The following is a 24,277-nucleotide window of genomic DNA, read 5'->3' as shown; positions in this document are numbered from 1 at the left end:
CAGAATTTTTCAGGGTCTCAAATCTTTACTGACATTACTAGGTTTTCCACATTTTTAAGACACGTACGAACCATCTGAATTTTGCTATGTTGAAAGAGAGCAGACAGGAAGCAAAAACGGCCAGCTACCCAAGGTATGGTATGGTATTTGGAGGAGGCGACCGACAGCTGAGGTCATTTGTGCCATGAGGGAAGGGCGTGGAAGGAAGGGTGGAGAGAAACCCGGCGTCGGCATTAGCCTGCTCTTAACGAAAGGTGCCAAGGGGACCACGGCTTAACGTCCCATCCGACGGACGGAGTGTTGCGCTTGAAATGTCCTCCACACAACACTCAAGCAAGGATCGGGTAGTCTCTGAAAATTCTCGGCCACTGCCAGGATTTGAACCCGAGCCCACCGGGTGGGAAGCCAACACTCTAGCCACCACACCAACCCAATCTCCGCCAGCTTCCCAAGCTCCCACACCATACTGCATTTAAGTCCCCCTCTCATGTGCTCTACATAGTCAATTTATGGCTAAACGGTCATAAGTACGTCAAAATACATTAATTTTTACCTATGAGATCCTCACATAGTACTAGGGCCATACAATAAAAATATCCTGAAGCATCAACCAAAACTCAATCACCCTAAATTAAATAAATTTCCCACTTACAAATATCCTATGGAAGAAAATCCATTCCCCTGTACAATGACAGGGTTCCCTAAAGTTTTAAAGAATTATGAATGAATTTGAAATTTTAGTGGATTTTCATTAAATTCCTGGTCAAATCAAATGATATCTTCACCCAGGAATTATTACTCTTGACACTGATTCACCCCTGGCTGCTCAGCGATTGTGCAAAAGTTTCGGTTTCCTAAGCATAAATTCAGTGGCCCTTGATGGCAATAATGAGAAAAGAGACACGACACATCAAATAGTGAATCACACCATCATTTCTTGTGCACATAAATGAACGCAGTAAATTACTACATCTACGTCAGTTAATTAATCAGTCTTATTTACCAACACCAATCAAATATACCCGCAGCAGAGTTTATTCCCTTGTTATAATATGTACATTTTGGATGTTAAAGTAAAAAAAGTAAAATGTGGCAATTCCTTACATGAAGGAACTCTGAAATCAATAGATTCGGCTTTCACTTGGCGAAAATTCATACTGAATGAAGATAAACAACCTTCGTAAATTTTCATGGAATTTTTTATTTGGTACTATGTGTTCCGGCACTAAGGCGTCATTCTCGAGTATGTACTTGAATACACATGATTTTGACGCTAAGGCATCATACGTATTTGAGTACTTGAGAATGATGCCTTAGCATTGAAACGCGTCGTACTAAATAAAAAATTTTGTGAAAATTTGAAAAGGGAGTTATCTTTATTAACTCTGAAATCAATCTAATAAAATACAATATTTTGGATTGGCCACCTTAACCGTAAGCATCTGTATTAGTTAGGCTCCCTAATACCAGGCTCGTTGGAACACTGCTCTAAAACTTACCCATCATTGCCTGATTGACAGCAGGCAACACTCCCTTCTTGTCATTCTCAAAGTCTTCCCAAGCCGCCTTCCTCTCCTCTTCTGTCAACTCCTCCTCTGTTTTATTCTCTAGCAAGGAGTCATGCTCATGGTAGTTATCGATTAAATTGGGATATTTCTGGATAAGCTCTGCCAACAGTCGATCCTGAGAGAAGTAATATCATGAATAACACACACAAATAGAGCATTATTGACCAGCAGTGTTACAGCAATATGCATGATCGAATACATGATTCACTTAGAATACTCCCAATGAATAACAGACGAATACCATACCTTGGGGAGTATTGGTGTAGGCCTACTAGTCTTCTGCTTTGGATCATACATATACATTTCTTGAAGATCATGTTGATTAAAATGTCTTTCTATTTGTTGCTCATCAATAACTCTTAACGCAAGGGAAAGTTTTGTAACTTGTCGATTATAAATCTTCTCTTCCATTGTTCCCTAAAAAAAAAAAAAGGAATCATCATAAACTATCCAATGCGCTGGAGTCCAAGTTAATGGTGCACATGGTGCCACCAAATTTCCAATTCAGTTACTTTTAACAATAATATTCACAAGAATTTTTAAGTGGCATAACCACAAAAAGTTGTTTATGTAAATGAAAAAAGGAAATAAAAATTAAATAATAGATTTACAAATTTAAATAACTTAAATGGAATTCATTGAAAACAAATCAAATGATTTAGGGATGCATTTGGATTCTGTTTGTATAACTGGCATACCTGCTGGCTTTATGAATGCTCTGAAAATATTATGGTATCCAGGAACAGAATAATTATTTTTTCTATGACAGTATTCTTTTCCATATTATTTTCAAAGCAAGATAATATTAATTTACACACACATTCATCTGTGGCTACATTAAGAAACACCCATTTACCTGAGCAAGGAAGCGATAGACATAGCATGGCTTTGTTTGTCCAAAGCGGTAAATTCTAAAAATACTTTGGAGATCGTTTGATGGGTTCCAACTGGCATCAAATAGAATTACTCTATTGGCTCCAATTAAATTAATACCCATTCCACCTGCACGGGTTGAAATCAGGAACAATCGAGCTCTGAAAGAGAAAGAAGCTATGAACAAAAAATACTGAAAGTGTACATAATGGCATAGAAACAATTTAAGTATACCGGGACTAGCCACGGTGATAACTTTTACGGGAGTCACCCGCAATGCACAATTGTGCAAAAAATCCACAGAGAAAAAAATCATTCGCCAAAAATCATCCCGGTCAAGGTGAATGATTTTTTCTCTGTGGATTTTTCGCACAATAGAAACAATTGTTTATACATGACCTTTAGCTATAAATAACTACCTTACCATTAAGGACACATCTTGAGACAGGTGTCATAGATTCTAACGACAAAATTGTTTTCTATCACTGTAGTGGGAAAAAAAGACAAACGCCAGGACTTAATCATTCTGTGGTTTATCCAAGCAATTCCACCATGACAAATATCAGGAATTGCAGAAGTTATCTCCCTCTCCAATAAGCCAAGAATATCATGAGTGTTGATTGTGAAATACATAAAATTTACAGGTAGCAGAGAATAGGGATTTTAGTGATGAAGGGGAGAGATGAGTTGCAAAGGAAATATAATCTATGATTTAATGCTTTCCCGGCGAATAATATGGGTAAACTTTTCTCGGGATTCCCACCGGGTTAATGTTTTAATATCGGCCAACGTTTCAAGTACCGTCTCGGCACTCATCTTCAGGGCTGAATATTAATATTAAGCAGGCAAGTTATTACCTGAATATTAAGCAGGAAGAGAAAGAGAAAATGAAGTTCTTTGAAAAATAAAAAGGGTTACGACACATGGAGAGCGTAAATATATATTCTGCGCTGAAATAACGTCGATGTTGAGCTATTCTTCATCTAATCCTAACCAAAAACTCCAGCTCCTGTCACTACTCACGGATGTGCAATTTTGGGGCAGGGATTTCTTTTTCGCGTTTGCGTACATTTATTTAACTATAATTTTTATAATTTTATATTCAGCCCTGAAGATGAGTGCCGAGACTGTACTTGAAACGTTGGCCGATATTAAAACATTAACCCTGTGGGAATCCCGAAATAAGTTTACCCACCGAAATATAATCTCATTCAGTCATTTACCCATTAGTGTAAAATGAAAAAAAAACGTGAAAGTTACCACCCACTTTTCAAGAGTTGGTGATTTCATTGGAGTTCAGCTTCATTTAACTATTGAGACAGAACTACTCATAGTGAAAAAGAATTGCTCAGATGAGTATAAACAACAATGAAGTACATGAGGCCAATGCACATTGCTCGTCAATTGATGTGGTCCCGTCCAAGCCAAGATACGGAGCACGTCAATTGATGTGCTCTGCCGGTCAGGCCAGGAGCTCTTTCTCTGCCTCTGTACATGACTAATATCCACTTCCGAGTCTTCCAATTGTGTGTATGGCCTTCAGCAAGCTTCCCTCTTTCGAACCGTGAGCGTCGTTTGTAAAAAGCAGTATTTGAACATATGTTATGGTGCGGAAACCTCACTCCATTTTTCTTTCTTATTTTAACGGCCAATTTTGACGACTTAAATGTAAAATCGACCCCGCATTGAATGTGTTAACTCAAATGTGTAATGCAGTGTTGCATGCTTCAGGATAATAGCACTTTTTGATGCCTTGTACAGTGAGTCCTCGTTTAACGTCACTTACCGTTCCTGAAAAATGTGACGATAAACGAAATGACGTTAATCGAAGCATAATATCCCATAAGAAATAATGTAAAAAGTGAATATCGGCTCCTAGACCTCCCAATTCCTACGTGAAAAAAATGTAAGCGTATCATATGTGGGGCATTTTTTACGGTGGGAATGCCAAACTATCACATAAATACGAGTTCCTGTCTTCATCGACGACAATAGCAGCAGTGACGTAAATCCTTCTCCATTTTTGTATCTTCCAGCATTTGCATTTCGGCTTCACTATGGTGGTCGCCCGGGCGAGCGTCGCCTGGGCATCATCATCGCTGAAACATCGTCGCAGTTACAGGAACCAAAATTATTGTGAACTCGGCAAAAAAAGTGACGACAAAAACTTCGAGTTCTACATGGAAAAATGCCTTGAAATCACTTTTTAGGTTCCTGAAAACCATTATGTCAAGTAAAACCTTGCGCACCTATGCAAGAATTCATTTTGCAGAAATTTTTGCCAAAACCATAATCGCAGTTAAGAATAAACACACCGTTTTACACTTTGCTTAGACTGACTGTATTACCGCCCACAAAACGAACAACCTGCAACCAAACGAGGACTCACTGTAAATGTTTTTCAACTTATGAAGAAGGTCTCAGAATGCATCTTGTTTGTATGTCAAGGACTTGCGATATTTTCATTACAGCTGCATATGAACTTAATTCACGAACATTACCCCATTAAGGAGTGAAGGTGGATTCAGAACATACTTATCTTTACTCCTACTTCCACTCAACCCTGCTTTTGTTCGGATGTTTTCATTAGGCCAATTTATTGCATTCTTGCCCAACTACCTGTTCTAATGCATTCCTATATACTGCTCTATTTTCCCATTTCTTCCACAAGCCTCGCAACAAATTTAACTCATGAAATTAACTGAAGTTTGTTTCTAATCAGTTAATGAAAAATTCTAAAGAATTAAAGTTAAATTTTATAGAAGTTAACAATTAATATATAGCATTCCTGATAATTAATTGAATTCGTCAATCCCTACTATGACGAAAAAATCTCTTCCTCCCCATTCTGTTGTTGGCATTTATTTGGACAGAAGAGGACACACTTTATAATGATGTAACAACGACGAAATGACCTTCAAAGAATTTTTTCATTGTATCCTTCAAAAGATCTTTCATTCATTATGGAAAGGTTCCTACCAATTCCACATCCCAACCAAAACAACCAGATTTATTTGAAATTGTAACTCAATTACCTCAAATTATCAGGTCTATTGAAGGCTTTACACCAAACACTGCGATTTTCTGCACTAACCGATCCATCGATTCTGAAATAGTCCAGTCCCTTAGACCAGGAACCAATAAATTTATTAGCATTCTCGAGATTTTGAGAATCCTCCGCAGCCTGAGGGCCCATTTTTTGAGTAATGTCATCAATATTCTCCAAAAAGTACTCGATGACATCAAGAGATATTAATGACTGGCTGAATACCAACCTGCAAGGAAGTAAACGTAAATTATTAATACAAAGTACTCAATAATAAGTATAAACAACTCCTTAACAGATAACAAAGACATGAATATAAACTTTTAGGGATTAAAACTATGTAGTACATATTTAAAGGAAAAAAGATAATCATGACCATTTAAAGTAAATACAGTTAAACCTTCAGAATTCTAAATTGAATGGACCAAAGAAAAGTACTTTATGTGCATTAAAACACCATTTCAAAATCCCTGGTTAGCTAGCCAGGGATAAGGAGCTGCCCAGAATCAGTCGGGTCATGGAATTTATAATTGGCAGGCAAAAGGTGATGCAAGCTTAACTTTCTGAAATAATCAAAATAATTTTCCAGATATTATTGTTGATGAAAGCATCCTATAAATATTCAATAGTTTACTTAATCACCTTCAATTACAATGAGCTTTCAAAGCTGCGAGTGATTTTTCAGTTTTTGAGAGCTTATTATGAAGAGTTGCCACAACTAACCTATTCTAACATCAAAAGGAGAGATTTTTTGCAAAATATTACAGACAGAAGGCCTCCATTTTGTCATTTATATTAACAACATCCTCTAAAAATCCACCATTCACATTTGAAAAACACTGGTTTGTTGCTTAATCAAAATGATCCCCACTCAGAAATATGAGGGTAGTACCAAAAGTAAGGTTACCATAATTTTTACAAATACAAGACTTTGTTTATTGATATTAATTTTCACATCGTTGAAAAGCTTACACTTTTGCCCATTTTTCAACGTAGTCTCCATTTTTTTCAACACACTTTAAAAGACAGTGCTCCAGCTTTTTTATCCCTAAGTTGAAGAAGTCTCCCGTCAACCTGTTGAGGAAGTGTGTGACCTCAGCTCGGACTTCATCGTCACTCTTGAAGCATTTGCCACCTTAGAGTTTTGTTTTGGAGATATAATGAAATACCCACGCTTCTTCTGGTGACGATAGAGACCAACAACTTCTCCTTGTTGCCCCCCATCTTAAAATTGTTGAAGAAATTTGCGAGCATTGTCAAGGCATTGCTCCACGAGTCCGTCAGTCAGTATCCGGGCGACCCAGCAAGCACACATCTTGCGATAACCCAACGTTTCTGTTAACACGTTGCATATCGGGGTATTAAAATTCCTAGGAACGCCGAGATTGGAAATATTTGCCTATTAGGGCGTAATGCCTTTGGTTTAAACATGGTTAAAAAGCTAATGTTTAGAATATAACTTTACACAATCAAACGTTATAATGCATCAATTCATTATGAATAACAAACAACAACTGAAAACGTACTCACGAATACGCATTGTACACTTTAAAATTGTTTAGGTTGACGTGCCTAAATGAGGAGAATTTTCGTCATCCGTCCGGAACGTTCGGGAAAAAATTAGGAGAATTCTCGCCATCTGTACGCAACGTGTTAAAGCTCTTTTAATTGTGCCGTGAGAAGCTTCAGAAATGCATTCAACAAATTCACGGACAGTGACCCTCCAATCTTTGAGCAGCTCACTGTTGATCTTCTGGACAATCCAAAACCGGTGGTCTTCCACTCCGTTCTTCATCATGAACTTCTGTGCGGCCCTCAGCAAAAGCCCTGCAACTTTTGCGGATGTGCTGAACGGACATGCACTCTTCATCATAAAGTTCAGTCAGTTGCTGATGAATCGCCAATGGCAGTAACTTCCTTGCAAGGAGAAATCGGATTACTGCTCGATCCTCACACTTGGCGGGATCGGGGATAATCACTTTCATTGTTGACGGTTGCTAAGCCAATAATGAGCGACACAGTGAATTGCGGACTGGCGGACTCGAGAGAAGGGGAACCACTGCACACGACAATGTTATGGGATTTAACCTAGCACCTTTGCTCAACATTGTAGCTCATTGGGAACCTTACTTTTGGTACAGCCCTCGTACTTTTAAGTCATAAGTGTGTGACTCTAACTCATATCTTTTGAAGAGAAACAAACCACAGAGAATTTATTATTTGCAAGAAAACCAAAATTAAAGCACAGAAGCCATGAAGAGCAAATCGTTGATGTTTCAGCCACTATGCCTTACACACTGTTATAAACATTAATTTTCAGAATTTTCCTTAAAAACCAAATACCACTGATTTGTATAATTTTGGAGATATTACATAGTTAATTCTGTTGTGCATATCTCAACATGACATTTCAAGCAACAGAGATTACACATAACACGGGAAACATTTTCACTTACACTTTATCACCAATCAATTCACACTTCTGAAGTATATCAAATAGCAAAACAAGCTTTCCACCGTGCTCTATTACATCAAAATCCTCTGGCACCACAAAAGATTCCCACCATTCTTTCCCACCTGGTGGACCTTCTTTGGGCTCATCACCTTCCTCCTCTGAAAATGAGATGAAAATGAAAGTTTAAGGTAAATCAGCTAATGATTCTGTAAAAAGTCTGCAGTATGCTTACTGCTGTAAAAATTTTCACAATGTATTTAACTGTTACATGTATTTCATTATTTTTCTTTTAAATATTTGCACACTATTCAATTCCCCCACACAGATTTCTTTCTTGGGGTTTGTGTGTTGTTCTAATACTTGTGCATAATAAGTACAAAATAGGTATATGCAGCACAAACTCATGTAAAAAGGTGAACCTTTCTTCATAGGAATCTTAGCCAAAATTGACACTATGCGTACATTTCATCTTCTATTTCCCTTGATGAATGTATAAATAGAAAGGTACACCATGGAACCTCGATCTATCGTTTTTCAAGGGGATGGACAAAAAAAAATGAAGAATGTGGGAATGTTTGACTAGGTTGCCTATGGAGCAGTAAAACTCAGGATTTTGGCGAGTAATTGTGATTTCCTATAAGGGATTCAAACAGGAATTTAGCGGATTAATGGAATAATTTAATTTTATGGAAACAATTTGGGCATATACATAGTTGGTTCAACTAACATCTCTCAAATATTCTAAGGGGACATACCACCTCGCGAAAAAAATGATTTCATGCTGTTTCGGCATTTACACTGCTACAATGGATTTCTGTCTGATGTATACATTCTTATCCGCCAAATGCCATTTCAGCGGCACGCCCATCTGATACTCGGCTTCCTCCAACTTCTTATTTTCAATGGGTAGCTCGCTTAACCCCCTCTCCTACTGTCAAGTGCCAGCGGACAATCCAAGGCATTTCGCAAAATACACGTGCTTCTCCACTGGATTTTCTTCTTCTCCAATTATTTTCATTCCATCTTTGGAAGTTCTCACAAGATAAGCAGACGAATTCCAATTGCTATCAGGGTGAAACCAAATATCCTGATAAAATATCCCTTCGTCTGTGACAATAGATATTTATAGCATAACTCATAAATTATAAGCTGATATATGTTTTCGGAAAAAAATACCGCAACAACTTCTGAGAAGCTCAGCAGCGAGGATATCAAGTTTCGCCAGAATGCTAAGTCTCCGTCGTATTTCTTCGTCTTTCCGACATTTAAAGTAAAGTAATCGTTTGTGATCAATGTCCGAATATCTTTCACCATAAATGCACGGGATTGAATGACATAGTTTTGAAGGCATTATTTGAGTGCCGCGAAATATTTTGGAAGTGCTTGCTTTTTGCTTCGACGTTCAAAGTTTCTAGCATGGCGGCCGATATTCAGTCTTTAAAGGAAGAATTGGTGACCTTGAAATCTGATTTAAAATCTATCCCGACTCAAACGAAATGTGTGACCTTTGCTAATGCCATAAAGAAGGCTTCTGTGCCCTCGAGAAGTGTTTCTGAGGATAAACCGGTGCCTTTTAATAACCTACGTACGGCACCTTCGAGCGAACCGTCGGAGCGGGCCCCTCGTGAAATGCCGGCATTGAAAACACCAGTGCAACCCTCCAACAATAATCCACCGAGTGTGAGTTCTCAAGGTATGCAGTTCACAAGTACATCTAGCCAACTGAGTCAACATGTGGATCATGACGCTTCAAACGCCGGCTACATTGACGTAATAAGTCGGAAGCAACGGCGTCGAACGCGCTTATACGGCACGGCCAGTTGTGATATTTCTTGCCCTATAAAAGCATTGCCTCGAAAAGCTTATGTTCATGTTTGGCGGCTGGCTCCTGAGACAGACTCGCTCACATTAAAAAAATATTTGGATGCTAAGCTTATGTCTTCTGTAGAAGTGGAACCTCTTAATGCTAAAGGTCCGTATGCATCATTCAAAATATCTGTTGATCTCAAACTTGCAAATAAACTGTATGATCTAAGTTTATGGCCAGAGAATACAGGGATTCAGGAATTTAAATTTGGTAAAAATCATTCGATCAATAAGCACACAGGTGCTGAAAACGATGTCACTGTTACTGATGTCCAAAAATCCTGACTAGTGCGACATGTTAAAGTCTTATCCTTAAATATTCAATGTATAAGAAACAAATATGAAACCTTAGAGTTATTTTTGAAAGAGCAAGATGCTGATATTGTATGTGTAGTAGAGCATTGGTTGGTGTGTGACGAAGTGCAAAGTGCGTGCATTGATGGTTATTTTATTGCTGCCTCTTACTGCCGAGTGAACATGAAATGTGGTGGTGTGTTGGTGTATATTAAAAATGGATTAAATGCCTCCATTTCTAAAATTGCTTTGGACCTGTGTTGTGACATGGATTTTGAGTGCTGTGTATTGGACCTGGTGATTGAAAAGTATCATTTATTTGTTGTTGGAGTCTATAGATCACCTTCTGGAAATTTTTCTTTATTTTTAGAGAATTTGGGTATGCTCTTGGAGAAATGCTTTCATAAACTAAATTATATCATTATTTGTGGAGATTTCAATGTTAATTTTGATCAGGTAAACAATATGACTACTTGCTTGTGTGACCTTTTCTCAGTTTATGATATTAAGCAAACAATATTTGTCCCCACTAGACAAACAGTTCAGTCTGCCTCTATTATAGATAATATATTCTGCAATCTACAATTCTGTATAGGTCAAGCCATTGAGTCCCATCTTTCTGATCATAAGGCCATAGTTACAACCATAGAAGTACCAATATCCTCACTCTCGTCTTCCAAATCATTCTTCTCTAAAAAAAGAATTTTCACCTTGGAAAACATTGAAGATTTCTGCAATAATCTGCAACTTACTACTTGGGATCCTGTATATAGTGCAAAATCAGTGAATGACAAATTTAATAATTTCCTTGATATTTTCCTTACGCTCTTCAATAGTTGCTTTCCTCTTGTAATAGCTAGTTCAAATAGACCTCAAAATAAAACCTGGGTTACTCCTGAAGTAATACAAAATTCACAAATTCTAAAATCTCTGTGGTCAGCTTATAAAGCTACCAATGACAATGATATTAAGGAACAATATATTGCTTTCAAAAAGTACTACTCAAGTTTAATCACTACTACTAAAAGGACTTGTAATATCAAATCCATCTATTCTTCAGATAATAAATCAAAAACAGCTTGGAATATAATAAATAACACCTCTGGAAAATTGAGAAAGAATAAATCACCCAAAGAAATCTTACACAATGATATTCTTGTTTCAGACCCAGACATGATTGCAGTTAATTTCAATACGCATTTTCTCAATCCCTTGAAAACATCATCTATGTTACAAGTCAATACAGATAATTGTCCTCAAAATAACTCTGTTCTAAATAACATGTACCTTTACCCTACTAATGAGAAAGAAATAGAATCAATCATCAATAAAATTAATACAAAACACTCAGCTGGGTGGGATGGGGTTCCCTGCTCCCTCCTAAAGGGTAATTGCATAAGATATCTTCTTACTCCTATCACTCATTTGGTCAATGCCTCTCTCTCCTCGGGTATTTTCCCTGACAAACTAAAAATGGCAGTTGTAACTCCTCTACACAAAAAGGGTGATATTCAATCAATTGAAAACTATCGACCCATATCAAAACTTTCAGTTTTTTCTAAAATATTAGAAAGTGTCATTTCAAAAAGAATAATGTCATTCCTGATAAAAAACAACATCTTACCCAAATCTCAGTTTGGTTTCATAGGTGGTCTTTCGGCAGAATTTGCCATTTACAGTAAAACCTCTTTACATCGTAATGGAGGGGACCAAAATTTGGGCAATTTGATGTATGGAGGTTCACTATAGAGAGGTTTTAGTGGAAGGCACCATTTTTTCATATCCTAGGGAAATGAAAGGTGCTACTGTCTTTTTAATCCTTAAATAACTATATTTAAACATATATGCATGCATAAGTGAACATATATTTACAGTTATACATTAGGAAAAGGATTACACAAAGGTAAAGTAACTAGTTAAAGAGGCCTTTTTAGAAAATAAATTAGTTATTGGTTTTGCTTAAAATTTTTTTCAAACTCTTTCGAAATAATGTTTTCAATTACATGAGCACTTTTTAATGTCATTTTCACTATAAATAAATCACTAGCTGTTTTCGTTAATGCCTTTTGACCTAAGAAATTATTCAATTTACTAATAGTGTTCGGAGGAAAGTACAATAGTTTTATATTTCTCAACATAATTTCTTCATCCTCGTATTTCACTGCCTGAGTGTTTTAATTGTGCAGCCTAGATAAACAGTTTCTTATGTTTTTCCTTGGTTGTTTAAAATAGATGTCAGGGTGAATGATGGCTTTCCAAAGGTCACTGCTACATCTTCCTTCTGCCAACCCTCGTTGATGGCTAGAGAAATAGCTAATTATGTGGTAATGTCAAGTAGTCGCCTTCTTTTATTTCTCGAATCCATCATCAGCCTATGATTAATTAAGTAATTTTTATATTTTAAGGGCTATAATTGAAAATACTCCTGATAATATCTTTTAGAGAACTGATTTATCATTCTTATAACATGTGACTTGTTAAAAATTATAAAAATATAAATAAACATGTGACTACTGCAAAAAATAGACAAGAAATTGAGCACAATTTTGAAAATTTCATTGAATTCTCTCTCTCCAAAATATAATGCAAGTAGTGTTCCGAAGAAAAAATCTGTCAGGGGCACACAAAAATGCTAGGTCTGCGAAAGGACGTGATTTCCCGGCGAGAATGCTGGGCGAACTACTTTAGAATGCGGCGGCGACGGTAAGACGACATCATAGCCCTACCGCATATCAGCTAATTAGCTGTCTCCTTCACCTAACATTGTCGCGCATGGATTGATGTTCGTCAGTATTGCTAGAAATTGACATCCCGGACTCCCGATGGAAGAGTCAGATTTTGCGGCATAAATATGCAGGCAAGACATATGTCGCTAAGCGCAATAAATTATAAACTACGATCGTTCACGAAAGCATCGAAAAAATTACCAAGGCGGTAGTAAGAAAGTGCTACACTGGGAAATGTGGGAATGAAATAATTGCAAAATTGTATTTGATTTATTTCGAGTCGCAGTATATTCATGAAATATTTTCATTTTAGAAGCAGAAATAGCAATGCGGTCGAGTAATTCTGTCTCTGGATGGGAGTGAAGTTGGTTGAAATATTTTCGCCAGCAAGTGATTATAAGCTGCGCTGGTCGCCTCTTTTATTAACTGAACATTGTATGTAGGCACTTACAAGAAAATAAAGCCATAAGTAAATGAAAGCGATTGCTATCGCAAGATTTTGACCATGATTTGAGAGAAAACAATGTCTTCTGTCATCATCATCATTAACTACCACTTAATATGATTAGGAGAGTTGGATGCCTTTTTCTTATTTACTGTTAGGTATGCTCTCATATGGAACAAAATGGCCCAAACTAATGGTTAACATGAAAATTATTAAAGGTGTATAAGAAAAAAATAAGCGTGAAACATTTATCGCTGATAATGTCATTCCATGTTCGTTCTCGCGGCTGCATTGATGGTCTCTAATTGTCTCGGTACGATTTGCGGAGGTAGTTAGGCTGTCTCGGGGGTGTCTCGTTGCTATGATATATAGAGGTTTTACGATATAAAGAGGTTCACTATAGAGAGGTTTGCCTATAAATTTACATGTAAAACTGACGGGACCAGAGGGTTGGTATGATGTATAGAGGTTTTCGATGTAGAGAGGTTCACTACATAGAGGTTTTACTGTATAAATTTATTGACTCTGTTCTTGAAGGTCTTGATCATCACCTCAATACCGTTGGTATTTTTTATGATTTGTCTAAGGCTTTTGATTCTGTTGACCATGAGACTCTCTTGAGGAAAATCCATATATATGGTATGAGAGGAATTGCAAACAATCTAATCAGGTCATTTCTTGAAAAAAGAACCCAGGCAGTAACCATTATAACCGATAACATGGTTAAACATACCTCACCTCACCAGGAGATATTGAGGGGTGTTCCTCAAGGCTCCATTCTTGGGCCCCTGCTTTTTTTGTTACCGTATAAGCTCGTGTAAGAGGCGCACCTTTTTCCCCAGATATTGCAGCCGAAAATGGGGGTGCGCCTCTTACACAAACTTCTTATCTTCCCCCCCTCCCCTTCACCGGTTGCAAGTTCAAGGGGAACTGAGTGGCCATGGTTTTCAGCGTGAGTCAGTCATCTGAAACCCTGGGTCAAAATCAAGCGGCAGGCAGGGGAGTTTCTCCCTTAGTGACGTATTTTTAAAATGCTCCTGTTTGAATTTCTTGCAAGCATCGCGCCGTCACGTCGGTACCCCAGAGGTGAACATTGAAAAGATCGCGCGGGGTGATTCGCTCCGTAGCGTGCGCTAAATTTATTGCCACGAGTGGGCATCCCGCGGCATTTATACTGCATATAGTAATATTGGTGTCACAACCTGCGGTTGAAAAAATTCGAACGAGTGTGTTCATTGTTGGACTTAATGGTGGATAGAAGAAATCGGAAATGCTTATAAGTGAAGAGCGCTGAAGGAGAGGTCGAAAGGAAGAGGGCTCCCTCCCCTCCGTATTTAAAGCTACGAGCGAAGGAGCAAGGGAAGAACACGTCCGATCTTGCATGTGACGTCGTTGCCTTTAAAGCGAGGGGGCGAAGGCGCAGCAATGTGATATACGCAGTTTGCGTTGCCTGAGTTTCCAGTCCGTCTCGTCTTGTTTGAATGCGCTTATGCTACGCTTGTTTCTTCCGAAATTGTGCTGTTTGGACTATGTTGAATATTAGTAGCCTTAATGTAGCTATAAATCTTTGTGTCAATCAATTAGAGCTCAAAAAACTTAAATTCTGTAAGATATACGTCGCGTTAGGTCTAATTCTTTTTAGAACCTCGTGCGTGTCATACAATTGCTGAAAGATATCGAGGTATCTTCGAGCTCAGAAGGTGACTCACGTAGCATTTGACCTCCAGAAACTCGGGGAATTGAACCTGGTAGACCGAAAAAGGTCAGTTGGTGGAATGGGGTAGGGATGAAACACGTTTCCATTGTTCCCCTGTAACTTGAAATTTTCCTGTGGAGTTTCGGAAAGGAAAAAAACGGCAGAGGCATTAGCTGATGGAGAGCCGAGTGTAGTTCCGTTAGGCCCCTTGCACACACACCGATTTTGGACGGCTGGTAAAATATTGGCCGATATTTTACCGGCGAAGCGATGCTTGCACACACGCCGGATTTTTACGGGTCAAACGATACGTTGCTAAGTTTTTGAGCCGGCGTCGGCGATCCACAGTGACAATAGCCGGCAGCTAACCGGCATTTTGCCGGTGCCGGCGTGCGGTCGGTACGTGTGCAAGCTCCAATGCTCTCCCATTGTTCACTATTGGAATGTGAACGGCCGATATTTTACCGGCCGTCCAAGATCGGTGCGTGTGCAAGGGGCCTTCAATCTACGACGTGGTTATTATCCTACGGCGCTGAGGTTGCCCCGATTGTTGTTCAATCTCTTGGGAAAGCTCATGCCATTTGCCTGTCGTGTTTTGCCTTAAAATTTTCCACGGCTGCAATTCTATTGCAATACTCCTGCGAGAGCTTTTAAACAAAATTGTTCGTGAGTAGGACAAGCAACGTAGAGCGATGGCGTATGCAAAGAGAGGATCGGAACTCTTTCTACTCCCTCTTATGCCGCCGCAATTATCAAAATTTCCTCTTTCAAATAGTACTGAAATAGGACATTTCGATAACTGTCGAAATTCCAGGCATACGTCTGCAACACCGCACGATAGGATAAAAAAAGTCGCAAAATTTTTTTTCTTTATAGCTTCGATCCTCAAAATAGGGGTGCGCCTCTTACACGTGTGCGCCTCTTACACAAGCTTATACGGTATATATCAATGATCTACCCTCACAATTAAAAGGAAATGTTTTTATGTATGCTGATGATACGAATCATCTACTGAAACATGATGGCAATATTGTTGTTCCCACTCAAAATGCTGTCATCAAAATGGAAACATGGTGTTCAACTAACAAAGTGGCTATAAATAAATCCAAGTCTTCCTTTATATTTTTCCATCCTACTCAAAAAAAAATTGATTACAGCCCTTATATTAAATTTTCGGATTGTACTGTTAAGCGGGTTACTGATACCAAATTTCTAGGCATCTCCATAAATGAAAATCTAAACTGGGATACCCATATTAATTGTATTTCATCCTCGGTGGCTTCAGGCTGCTACTTAATTAGACGGGTGATTCAGCTCACCAATATAGAAACAGCTAAATTAATTTACTATGCACATATTTATAGTAGATTAAAATATGGTATTTTAGCCTGGGGTCACTCCCCTAAGTCAGTCCGTCTTTTTAAACTACAAAAATGGTCGGTAAGAATATTATGCAAAGCTAAAAAACAAGCTAGCTGCCGTAATCTTTTCAAAAGGTTACAGATCCTTCCCCTTCCTTGTATATATATTTATTATGCTGTGATGTTAATTAGAGAATTTAAACAAAAGTTGTGCCTTACCTTGAATAACGATATTCATGATTATCATACAAGAAGTAGAAATGAGCTCGCAGTGAGGCAACAAAATCTTTCTCTTTAGTAGAGGGCCTATCAATATGAGTATTAAAATTTATAATAAATTACCTAAATCAATCAAAGACAAAATCAGACCTGGCCTTTTCAAAGCAAAATTAAAAAAATATCTTTTAGATCATTGCTACTATTCAATTGATGAATTCTTTGAGGATGCCTCGCAACTAATGTAATATATATATATTGTAATATATTGTGAGTTTCTTTGTATTTTTGATTTGCTTTTTATGTTTTCCTGACGGGTCCTATATATGTATATTCATATCTTTTGTGTGACCAATAAAATATTATTATTATTATTTATTTTCTTGCGTAAAATGCTTAAATAAAGTCAGAAATACGTTGTTTTTTTATCTTATTCTTTTTTAAATTACAGGCACATTACTAATATTTCACTCCAATAAAGGTGTAATATAAATTGCCGAAAGTAACTTTTAGACACCTTTTGGGGTAGTAGATGACTCATGCAGCAGTTGACCTCCAGAAACTGGGAACTTTGAAGAAGGTAGGCTGAAAAAGGTCAGTGGGGGAAAAAGAGGGAAGGGTTGAAACACGATTCTATCATTCTCCTGTAACTTGATATTTTCAATTTCAACAATGGGGCAAGTTTACGTGACAGACTTGGAATACTCATTTAAAAAAATCCACGTATGAGTGCCCCTGTCTACCCTATGTAGACTGAATAGAGAAAATGTCTTTCCAACAATTCAATCCAATACTTTCTTTTGTAGTTTTATTGATTTTTTTCTTCTTATGTAATTATAATATGTTCAAAAATTATTAAAATTAGTACAGCCACTCTTGATTAATAAATGGTGTAACTAAACTCTTCATTGATTATTAGGTGGTATGAAGTTTGCCAGGTCAGCAAGTTAGTATATAATGATGAATGTTAACCTTTTCACCACCAATGACGAAAATATGCGGCAGGATGTTTCTTGACTCGGGAGACGAAAGCAGCAAATTTTCGGAGATTTTTCTACGCAGGCATACGAATGTCAAAATTATATGTTTCCTTGCTCTCCCCCTTTTAAGACAAAGCTGGACTTGGGACGTACCCTCAAAATATGGGAGCAGGTACCCGGACACTTCATTTTATATTACCCCTCTTTGTGGTAAGGGACTGCGGTCATTCAATTGTTCATTCTGTCAGTTTTCAATATAAATATTTGTTCTTTTCTCAAGAAATATAAACTAAGAATTGAATTCTTTGTCTTTTGAGCAGCACTTACAATTTTTAAAAAAATTCTACGATGAATATTAACTTACATGTATCTTGATTTGAGTATAAACATCAACATGGAAATTGTTGCCACATTAATATTGATGGCAGAGCTTCGTTCAAAATTTCACAATTCTCAGAATAAAACAAGGAATTCAACTCGAGTCTGCAATTTACATGCAATCAACAGTTATCCATATAGCTCATTCAACAAAGCATGATTGACCAATAACCAATGCCACTGGTAGGGTTATAAATAGAGATGGGTCGAATAGCAGATTTCTCGAATTCGAATATCGAATTCGAATATTAAATCATACCTCGAATATTCGAATACCTCGAATTTCGAATACCTCGAATACTAAATGATGAATGCTGGAATGTTTGACTCGGTTGCCTATGCAGCAGGCAACACAAGATTTTGGGGAGTAATTTTGATTCCCTTAAAATGATTCGAACAGGAATTTAGCTGATTAATGAATAATTTAATTTTATGGAAACAATTGGGCATATAATTAATTCAGCTAACATCGCTCTACCCCCACTCCTGCTGCCAAGTGCTAGCTGACAATCTGAGGCATTTTGCAAAATACAAGCTCTTTTCCACCGGATTTTCTTCAATTATTTTCAGTCCATCTTTGGGAGTTCTCACGAGATAAGAAGATGAATTGGAATTGCTATCAGGGAGAAACCAAATATTCTGAGAAAATATCCTTTTGTCTGTGACTGTAACAATAAAGATTTATAGCACCACTCATAAATTGTAACTTGATATATGTTTTCGGAAAAAAATACCGCATCAACTTCGGAGAAGCTCTGCTGCTCATATCGAGTTTCGCCAGAATGCTAAGTCTCCGTCGTGTTTTGACATTTATTTCTTTGCGTAAAATGCTTAAATAAACTCAGAAATACGTCATGTTTGGTCTTATTATTTTTGAAATTACGCGCACGTTACTAATATTTCAATTCAATAAAGGTGTAACATCAATTGACGAAAGTCATTCTTAGACACCCTTTGTGCTAATAGATGACTCATGCAGCGGTTGACCTCCACAGAAATGGGGAACTTCGAAGATGGTAGGAAAAAAAAGGTCAGTGGGGGAGGAAAGGGAGGGCCCGAAACACGTTTCTATTGTTCTCGCGTATTTTTTCGAAGCTAAGGTCTTCGTAATATGATCCCTGCGCGAGCTGTGACCTTTTTTTTATTTTGAAGAAGAGGAAAGCCTCAGAAGGGGGGCTAGTGCTGAATGGAGAGGGATACCGGACCTTGGGAAATGCGCTAATGTAAGTATCCCACGGTACTCACACAGCAGTTGACCTCCAGAAATGGGGAACTTCGAAGCAGGTAGCCAGAAAAAGGTCAGTGGGTGAGAAAAGGGGGGAGGGCGTGAAACACGTTTTTATTGTTCTCGTAACTCGATATTTTTTTCGAAGCAGGGGTCTTCGTAATGCGATCCCTGCGCGAGCTGGGACCTTTTGTTTGATTTCGGAGAAGAAGAAAGCGTTAGAGTGGATGAGGCGAGTGCTGAATGGAGGGGGATAGAGGATCGTGGGAAATGCCCTAAGGTTGCTATCCCACGGCACTGAGTTTCTCCTGGTGGGGGGAATCGGGGCTTTTCGGATTTTTTCACCCGACTATTTTCGGTTCCCCTCGTCGAACACTTATCACCGCTAAAATCCACGAATTTGATGCAATTCGTCAACTTGCGTAAAACGGCGCTGCGAGCACTAAATGACTACAGTTCTCTACATTTTTCCGAGTCACTACCAACGACGTGCGTGCGACAGTGTATGACGCGAAATTCAAAGTATTCGAGGTATTCGAGGCGGTACTTTTCGCATAACTATTCGAAATCTCGAATATCGAATACTTTCTAGTATTCGAGGTATTCGAGTATTCGCGGATACTATTCGCACATCTCTAGTTATAAACCCTGAAAGTAGGGAGCCCAACTACCCTCAGAGTCCAAGATTATGCGGAGTCCCCACTAGGAAGGTTCAAAAAAGGTTGTTGCTGAGAGTGCGTGATTTTCAACGAGACCCTTCTCAATGAATATCCTTCAAAAATCTGTACGGAGGGGACGGAAAAGTCTCTTTGGGCTTAGTCCAGCAGTCATGGTAAAGATAAAACCTCACCATCTCGAAAGGGTTAAAGGAAGAGGTGTAGAATTTGTCATTTGAAAATAGTTTACCCTAGCAAAAAATGTAGTCCCTATACACACAAATTGTATTGAAAATTGTAATGCTAACATTTCTCTTCCATACCTTATAATTTTATACTCGTAAATTTTGAGTCTTCAGTGCACAAGAAAATGCTAAGATTTCCAACACTTTGCAATAGGATTAAAAGTAAACAGCACAAAAATATTTTTCTTAAACTTTGAGGTTTAAATGTACTCTCACAGTCTACATACATTCCGTTGGATATATTTTTTGCAGGATTAAATAGCACTTCAGAACCAAAGATGGTGAGATATCTCCACTTTCCAAGGTGACCATGACCACTTATGATTCTCTCCATGAAACTTATAATATTATGTATTAATAAACATTCAACAGGAAAATGAGCTAAAACTTAAGAGATGCTAGAGGCTTACTTCACCTTTGGATTCTTTCTCCTTATTCTCCTCTCCACGGACACAGACTACATCTGAATCTGAATCCTCTTTTCCTTGCTTCTTCCCACTCCTTGTTATCCTCTTCTTGGCAGGAGGATTGGAATCTTCACTTGATGATGACTCAGACGTAGAATCATCACAAATGAAGTCTTTCAAAGATCCTTCAGATTCTGACTCTGAAAGTCTCTGAAATAAAAATAGCCAGAGTAATGCTAGATTAGTGAAAAATAGGGCTAATGAACTGTTAATTAATAGAGCACGTAGATAATTATCCCTCCATTTGACCGCAACATTCAGCAATAGTCATACCCTCTAAAGTAACCCAAGTTTCAATGCAGCAATGAAAATGCTATGTCTCCTGACATCACATATTGTCTGTAAAATTCAGCTCCGGCTAAAGGTTGTGAGTGGGAAAATAGGAGGACCAGGGTGCCAGAGAAGTTAAGAAGTGTCTGGATTTTCGCAGGTGTTAACGAACACTTTGGTTACCAGTCTCCCAGCTTCGGTACAAGCTTATGGTCAATGTGTCATTATGGCCCACAGACCAAAAATTGCACTTCAAAAGATGTGTCCAGATAAATCCATGGCCATGTCTGCGCGTGACTGACCTTGAAATATGATCTAAGTGTCCATTTTTCTTGTAATCTGTCAATCGTGATTCTATGATCGTAAAATCAAGATTGAGAGATTTTTAAGGCTTTAGGAAGAAATTCACGGTTTTTTCCAAATTTTTTCACAGAATACCAAATTCATGGCTTATTCACGGTTTTAAGGTATTCGAGGTCGAGTGGGAACCCTGTATAATATATCCTCACTTAATACTGCCAGATACCTAATTGGGTAGAGCATTTTGAACATTTGTCTCACCTTCTTTTCCTCATTTTCAGCTTTTATTTTTAAAAGTCTGGGGTGAGTCCATATCCTTTGAAGATTTTGGTAGTCAAGAAATAGTGTAGCACCGCCTTTCTTACTAGCAAAATTTTCCAGGTAATGCACATATAATTTTATCTGCAATTCAGTTAGTTGTATGGCAATTACGTACTCATACTTTGGAGGAAGAAATGGTGTCAGAACCGAGTAATCTTGCCTCTGTAAAATGATAAATGGACAAAATTAATTCAATGACATAATCAAATAAAAAGAAGTAGAAGAAATTAACAATAGCAATAAAAGGGAAATCATGCATTATGAAAATAAGTAGCCAAATACCATTTACACCTCTTTTTCACAGTGACACCCTTAAACTTAGAATTGGAATTGGTTTTAAGGGTGCTTCAACAGAATAGGTCATTTAGCTTAACCCTCTCCCCATTGAAGTTTAAATGCCTCATTCTCCGTTCCATCCTAACCCGGCCAAAACTGGCCGCCGCCATTTAAGTCGCTCCTTCATAAACCGGCCGAATCCGCCCGGCCTGGCCTGCTATACTTGGGGCAGCCTTTTGAGCTTCATAGGCATCTGTTTTATCTTGAGAGTGTTTATCTTTGCTAGCACAAGTATCCTTCCTATCTCTCGTTTCATTAAGAAGAAGCAGAACGTCGTCACCATAAGCTAAAATCCCGAGAAAATAAGGTTCTTTGTACCAGCGTGGTATATTAACTGAGAAGTAATGAGAGAAGATTTTTAAGCCATTACGAAGGGATTTTTAGGAGGGCCAGTTTTGAAATGGTGTGATACGAAAACCCTATGCCAGCCCTGTGTTATTTAGAGTGACTGTCATATCTAATCGTGATATTTCTTTGTGTGTGGTCACACACAAGCTCACGCTTTTCCTGTCTCACATGGCTAGGAGGCGAAGCTCAGCTCAAATGAAAAGAAAATTAATCCCCCTCAGTTCAGTTTGTGGGTGATCACCTACACTCTCACACTTTTCCTATCTCATATGGCAAGGAGGCGAAGCTCAGCTCCAATGAAAAGAAACCTAATGCCCCTCAGTCCTGACCATGGCTTCTTTAAGTGAGGATGCTAATGCAGAAGAAGTGAATTTTTGAGTGATTCAGATAGTTCTAGTTGTTTGAATGGAGAAGAAGGATACAGTGATAGTGACAAATCAAGTGAAGTAGAACTAGAGGATGACGTTACCCCAAGTTCGAGAGATTTAAAAGGTGATATTCAGGTGCATGACTCTTGGAGGGACACCCTGATTTTTGAAGAACCGTCAGAGTTCAAAGAAGAGACAGGGCCTATTCATAATTTGGTGATAGGTGACAATGAATTTTCCCTCCTGAAATATATGCTAGGGGCGAAGATTTTTTTTACAACATTGCCAAGAACACAAACAAATATGCAGAACATCTTCAACATTCCTCAGGAAAGGCTGACAAAGACTGGGTAGATGTTACGTGCAATGAAATGGTGGCATACATTGGAGTGCTTGTATACATGGGAATATTCGATTTGCCTGAAAGCAGGGATTACTGGCATAGCCAAGATATTGACTGCTCAATTGTTTGTGACTGTATGACCTTTGGAAGATACACAAAAACTTCAAAATATTTCCATATTAGCGATATAACTCAGGAAAAAAACAGGAGGGTTTTGATGTATTGCATAAAATTAGGCTGGTTCTTGATGTAATGGAAACTTTTCATCCAAGTATAAACCAGGTAGGGAATTAAGTGTTGACGAGGCGATGCTTGCTTTTAAAGGACGTCATTACATAAAACAATACATCCAAGGAAAGCCAACGAAGTAGGGATTTAAAGTTTGGGTTTTAGCAAGCTCCCATGGCTACGATCTGCAGGGAAATGTGTACCTAGGAAAAAAAGATATAAGAAATCGTGAAATGTTTCTTGGGACACAAGTTGTAATGAATTTAATGAAAAACTATTTAGGGAAAAATCATCATGTGTACTTTGATAGCTTTTTTCAAGTGTGACGCTCATGAAATAACCACTTACGAATAACAATTACGCATGTGCTACTACAAGATCATCTCGTAAAGAATGGCCTGAGGATTTAAAATATCAAAAAAAACTTAAGACTCCAAAGAGGAGAGAGTAGAAATTTACAGAGCGGAAAAGTTACTGCAACGGTTTGGCATGATAATCGGGATATTTGTATCCTTCAAACCAATTGCAATCCCAATAACAAAGTCTACGTACAAAGAAAAACAGGAAAAGGGAACAAACAAACTATGGTATCCTGTCCACATTCAGTTGCATTGTACACCAAATACATGGGTGGTGTTGACAGAGCTGATCAAAGAAGTTGCTACTATGGCTTAGGTAGGAAAACAAAAAAGTGGTGGATATATTTATTTCCCTTCGTCGTAAACACAGCTATAGTGAACAGTTCTGTTCTGTACAAAGAAACCAATTCACCCTCAAATACTAGGCATGGAGTAACACAGAAGAATTTTCGTTTAGCATTTTACAGGCAGATGATAGGGAAATTCTCCTCCCGTAAAGTAGTAGGACGTAAAAGAATCCTTCCGATGGGCACATTTTCACAAAGACAGCAACACTCCATTGTAAAGATCGTGGGGAGAAAAAAGTGTGTGCCTTTTGCAGCTTGAAGAAAAGAAAAACTCCTACTGGTCGGAGCATAGAAACATCATGGAAATGCATCGGATGCGATTTACCTCTTTGCAAATTAGGATGTTATCATCAATATCACCAAGAAAATGGAGTTGAAGGAGGGAATTAAATTCAATATAAGGTAAGGCAAACTTCTCTCAATAAATCAATATATTCTTAAAACGTATACAAATTTTAAAATAAAACACGTAAATATCTTTCAAGTCATTGCAAGTTAATTGAAGTAACCTGCGTCAGTTCCTCATCGCCGAGAAAAATAGGTCTACCAGTGGGGCAAAT

The 24,277-nt window shown here is 38.0% G+C and overlaps 1 protein-coding gene across 4 annotated transcripts in view; it reads right to left on the bottom strand.

The window, feature by feature from the left end:
- The window catches only part of LOC124162594 (transcriptional regulator ATRX homolog), an 86,239-nt gene that overhangs the window by 10,097 nt on the left and 51,865 nt on the right, over positions 1 to 24,277 (bottom strand). For all 4 annotated transcript variants that reach the window (XM_046539176.1, XM_046539178.1, XM_046539180.1 and 1 more), the window contains 7 exons: positions 21,329 to 21,550; positions 20,446 to 20,647; positions 7,944 to 8,100; positions 5,477 to 5,716; positions 2,425 to 2,602; positions 1,815 to 1,985; positions 1,500 to 1,683 (listed from right to left, as the gene is read on the bottom strand). In XM_046539176.1, coding sequence (XP_046395132.1) covers positions 1,500 to 1,683; positions 1,815 to 1,985; positions 2,425 to 2,602; positions 5,477 to 5,716; positions 7,944 to 8,100; positions 20,446 to 20,647; positions 21,329 to 21,550 — 1,354 coding nt within the window. The remainder of the gene's footprint in view (positions 1 to 1,499; positions 1,684 to 1,814; positions 1,986 to 2,424; positions 2,603 to 5,476; positions 5,717 to 7,943; positions 8,101 to 20,445; positions 20,648 to 21,328; positions 21,551 to 24,277) is intronic.

Source organism: Ischnura elegans, chromosome 7 (assembly GCF_921293095.1).
Source record: "Ischnura elegans chromosome 7, ioIscEleg1.1, whole genome shotgun sequence".
NCBI lineage: Eukaryota > Metazoa > Arthropoda > Insecta > Odonata > Coenagrionidae > Ischnura > Ischnura elegans.
This window is presented reverse-complemented; position numbering and strand designations above follow the sequence as displayed.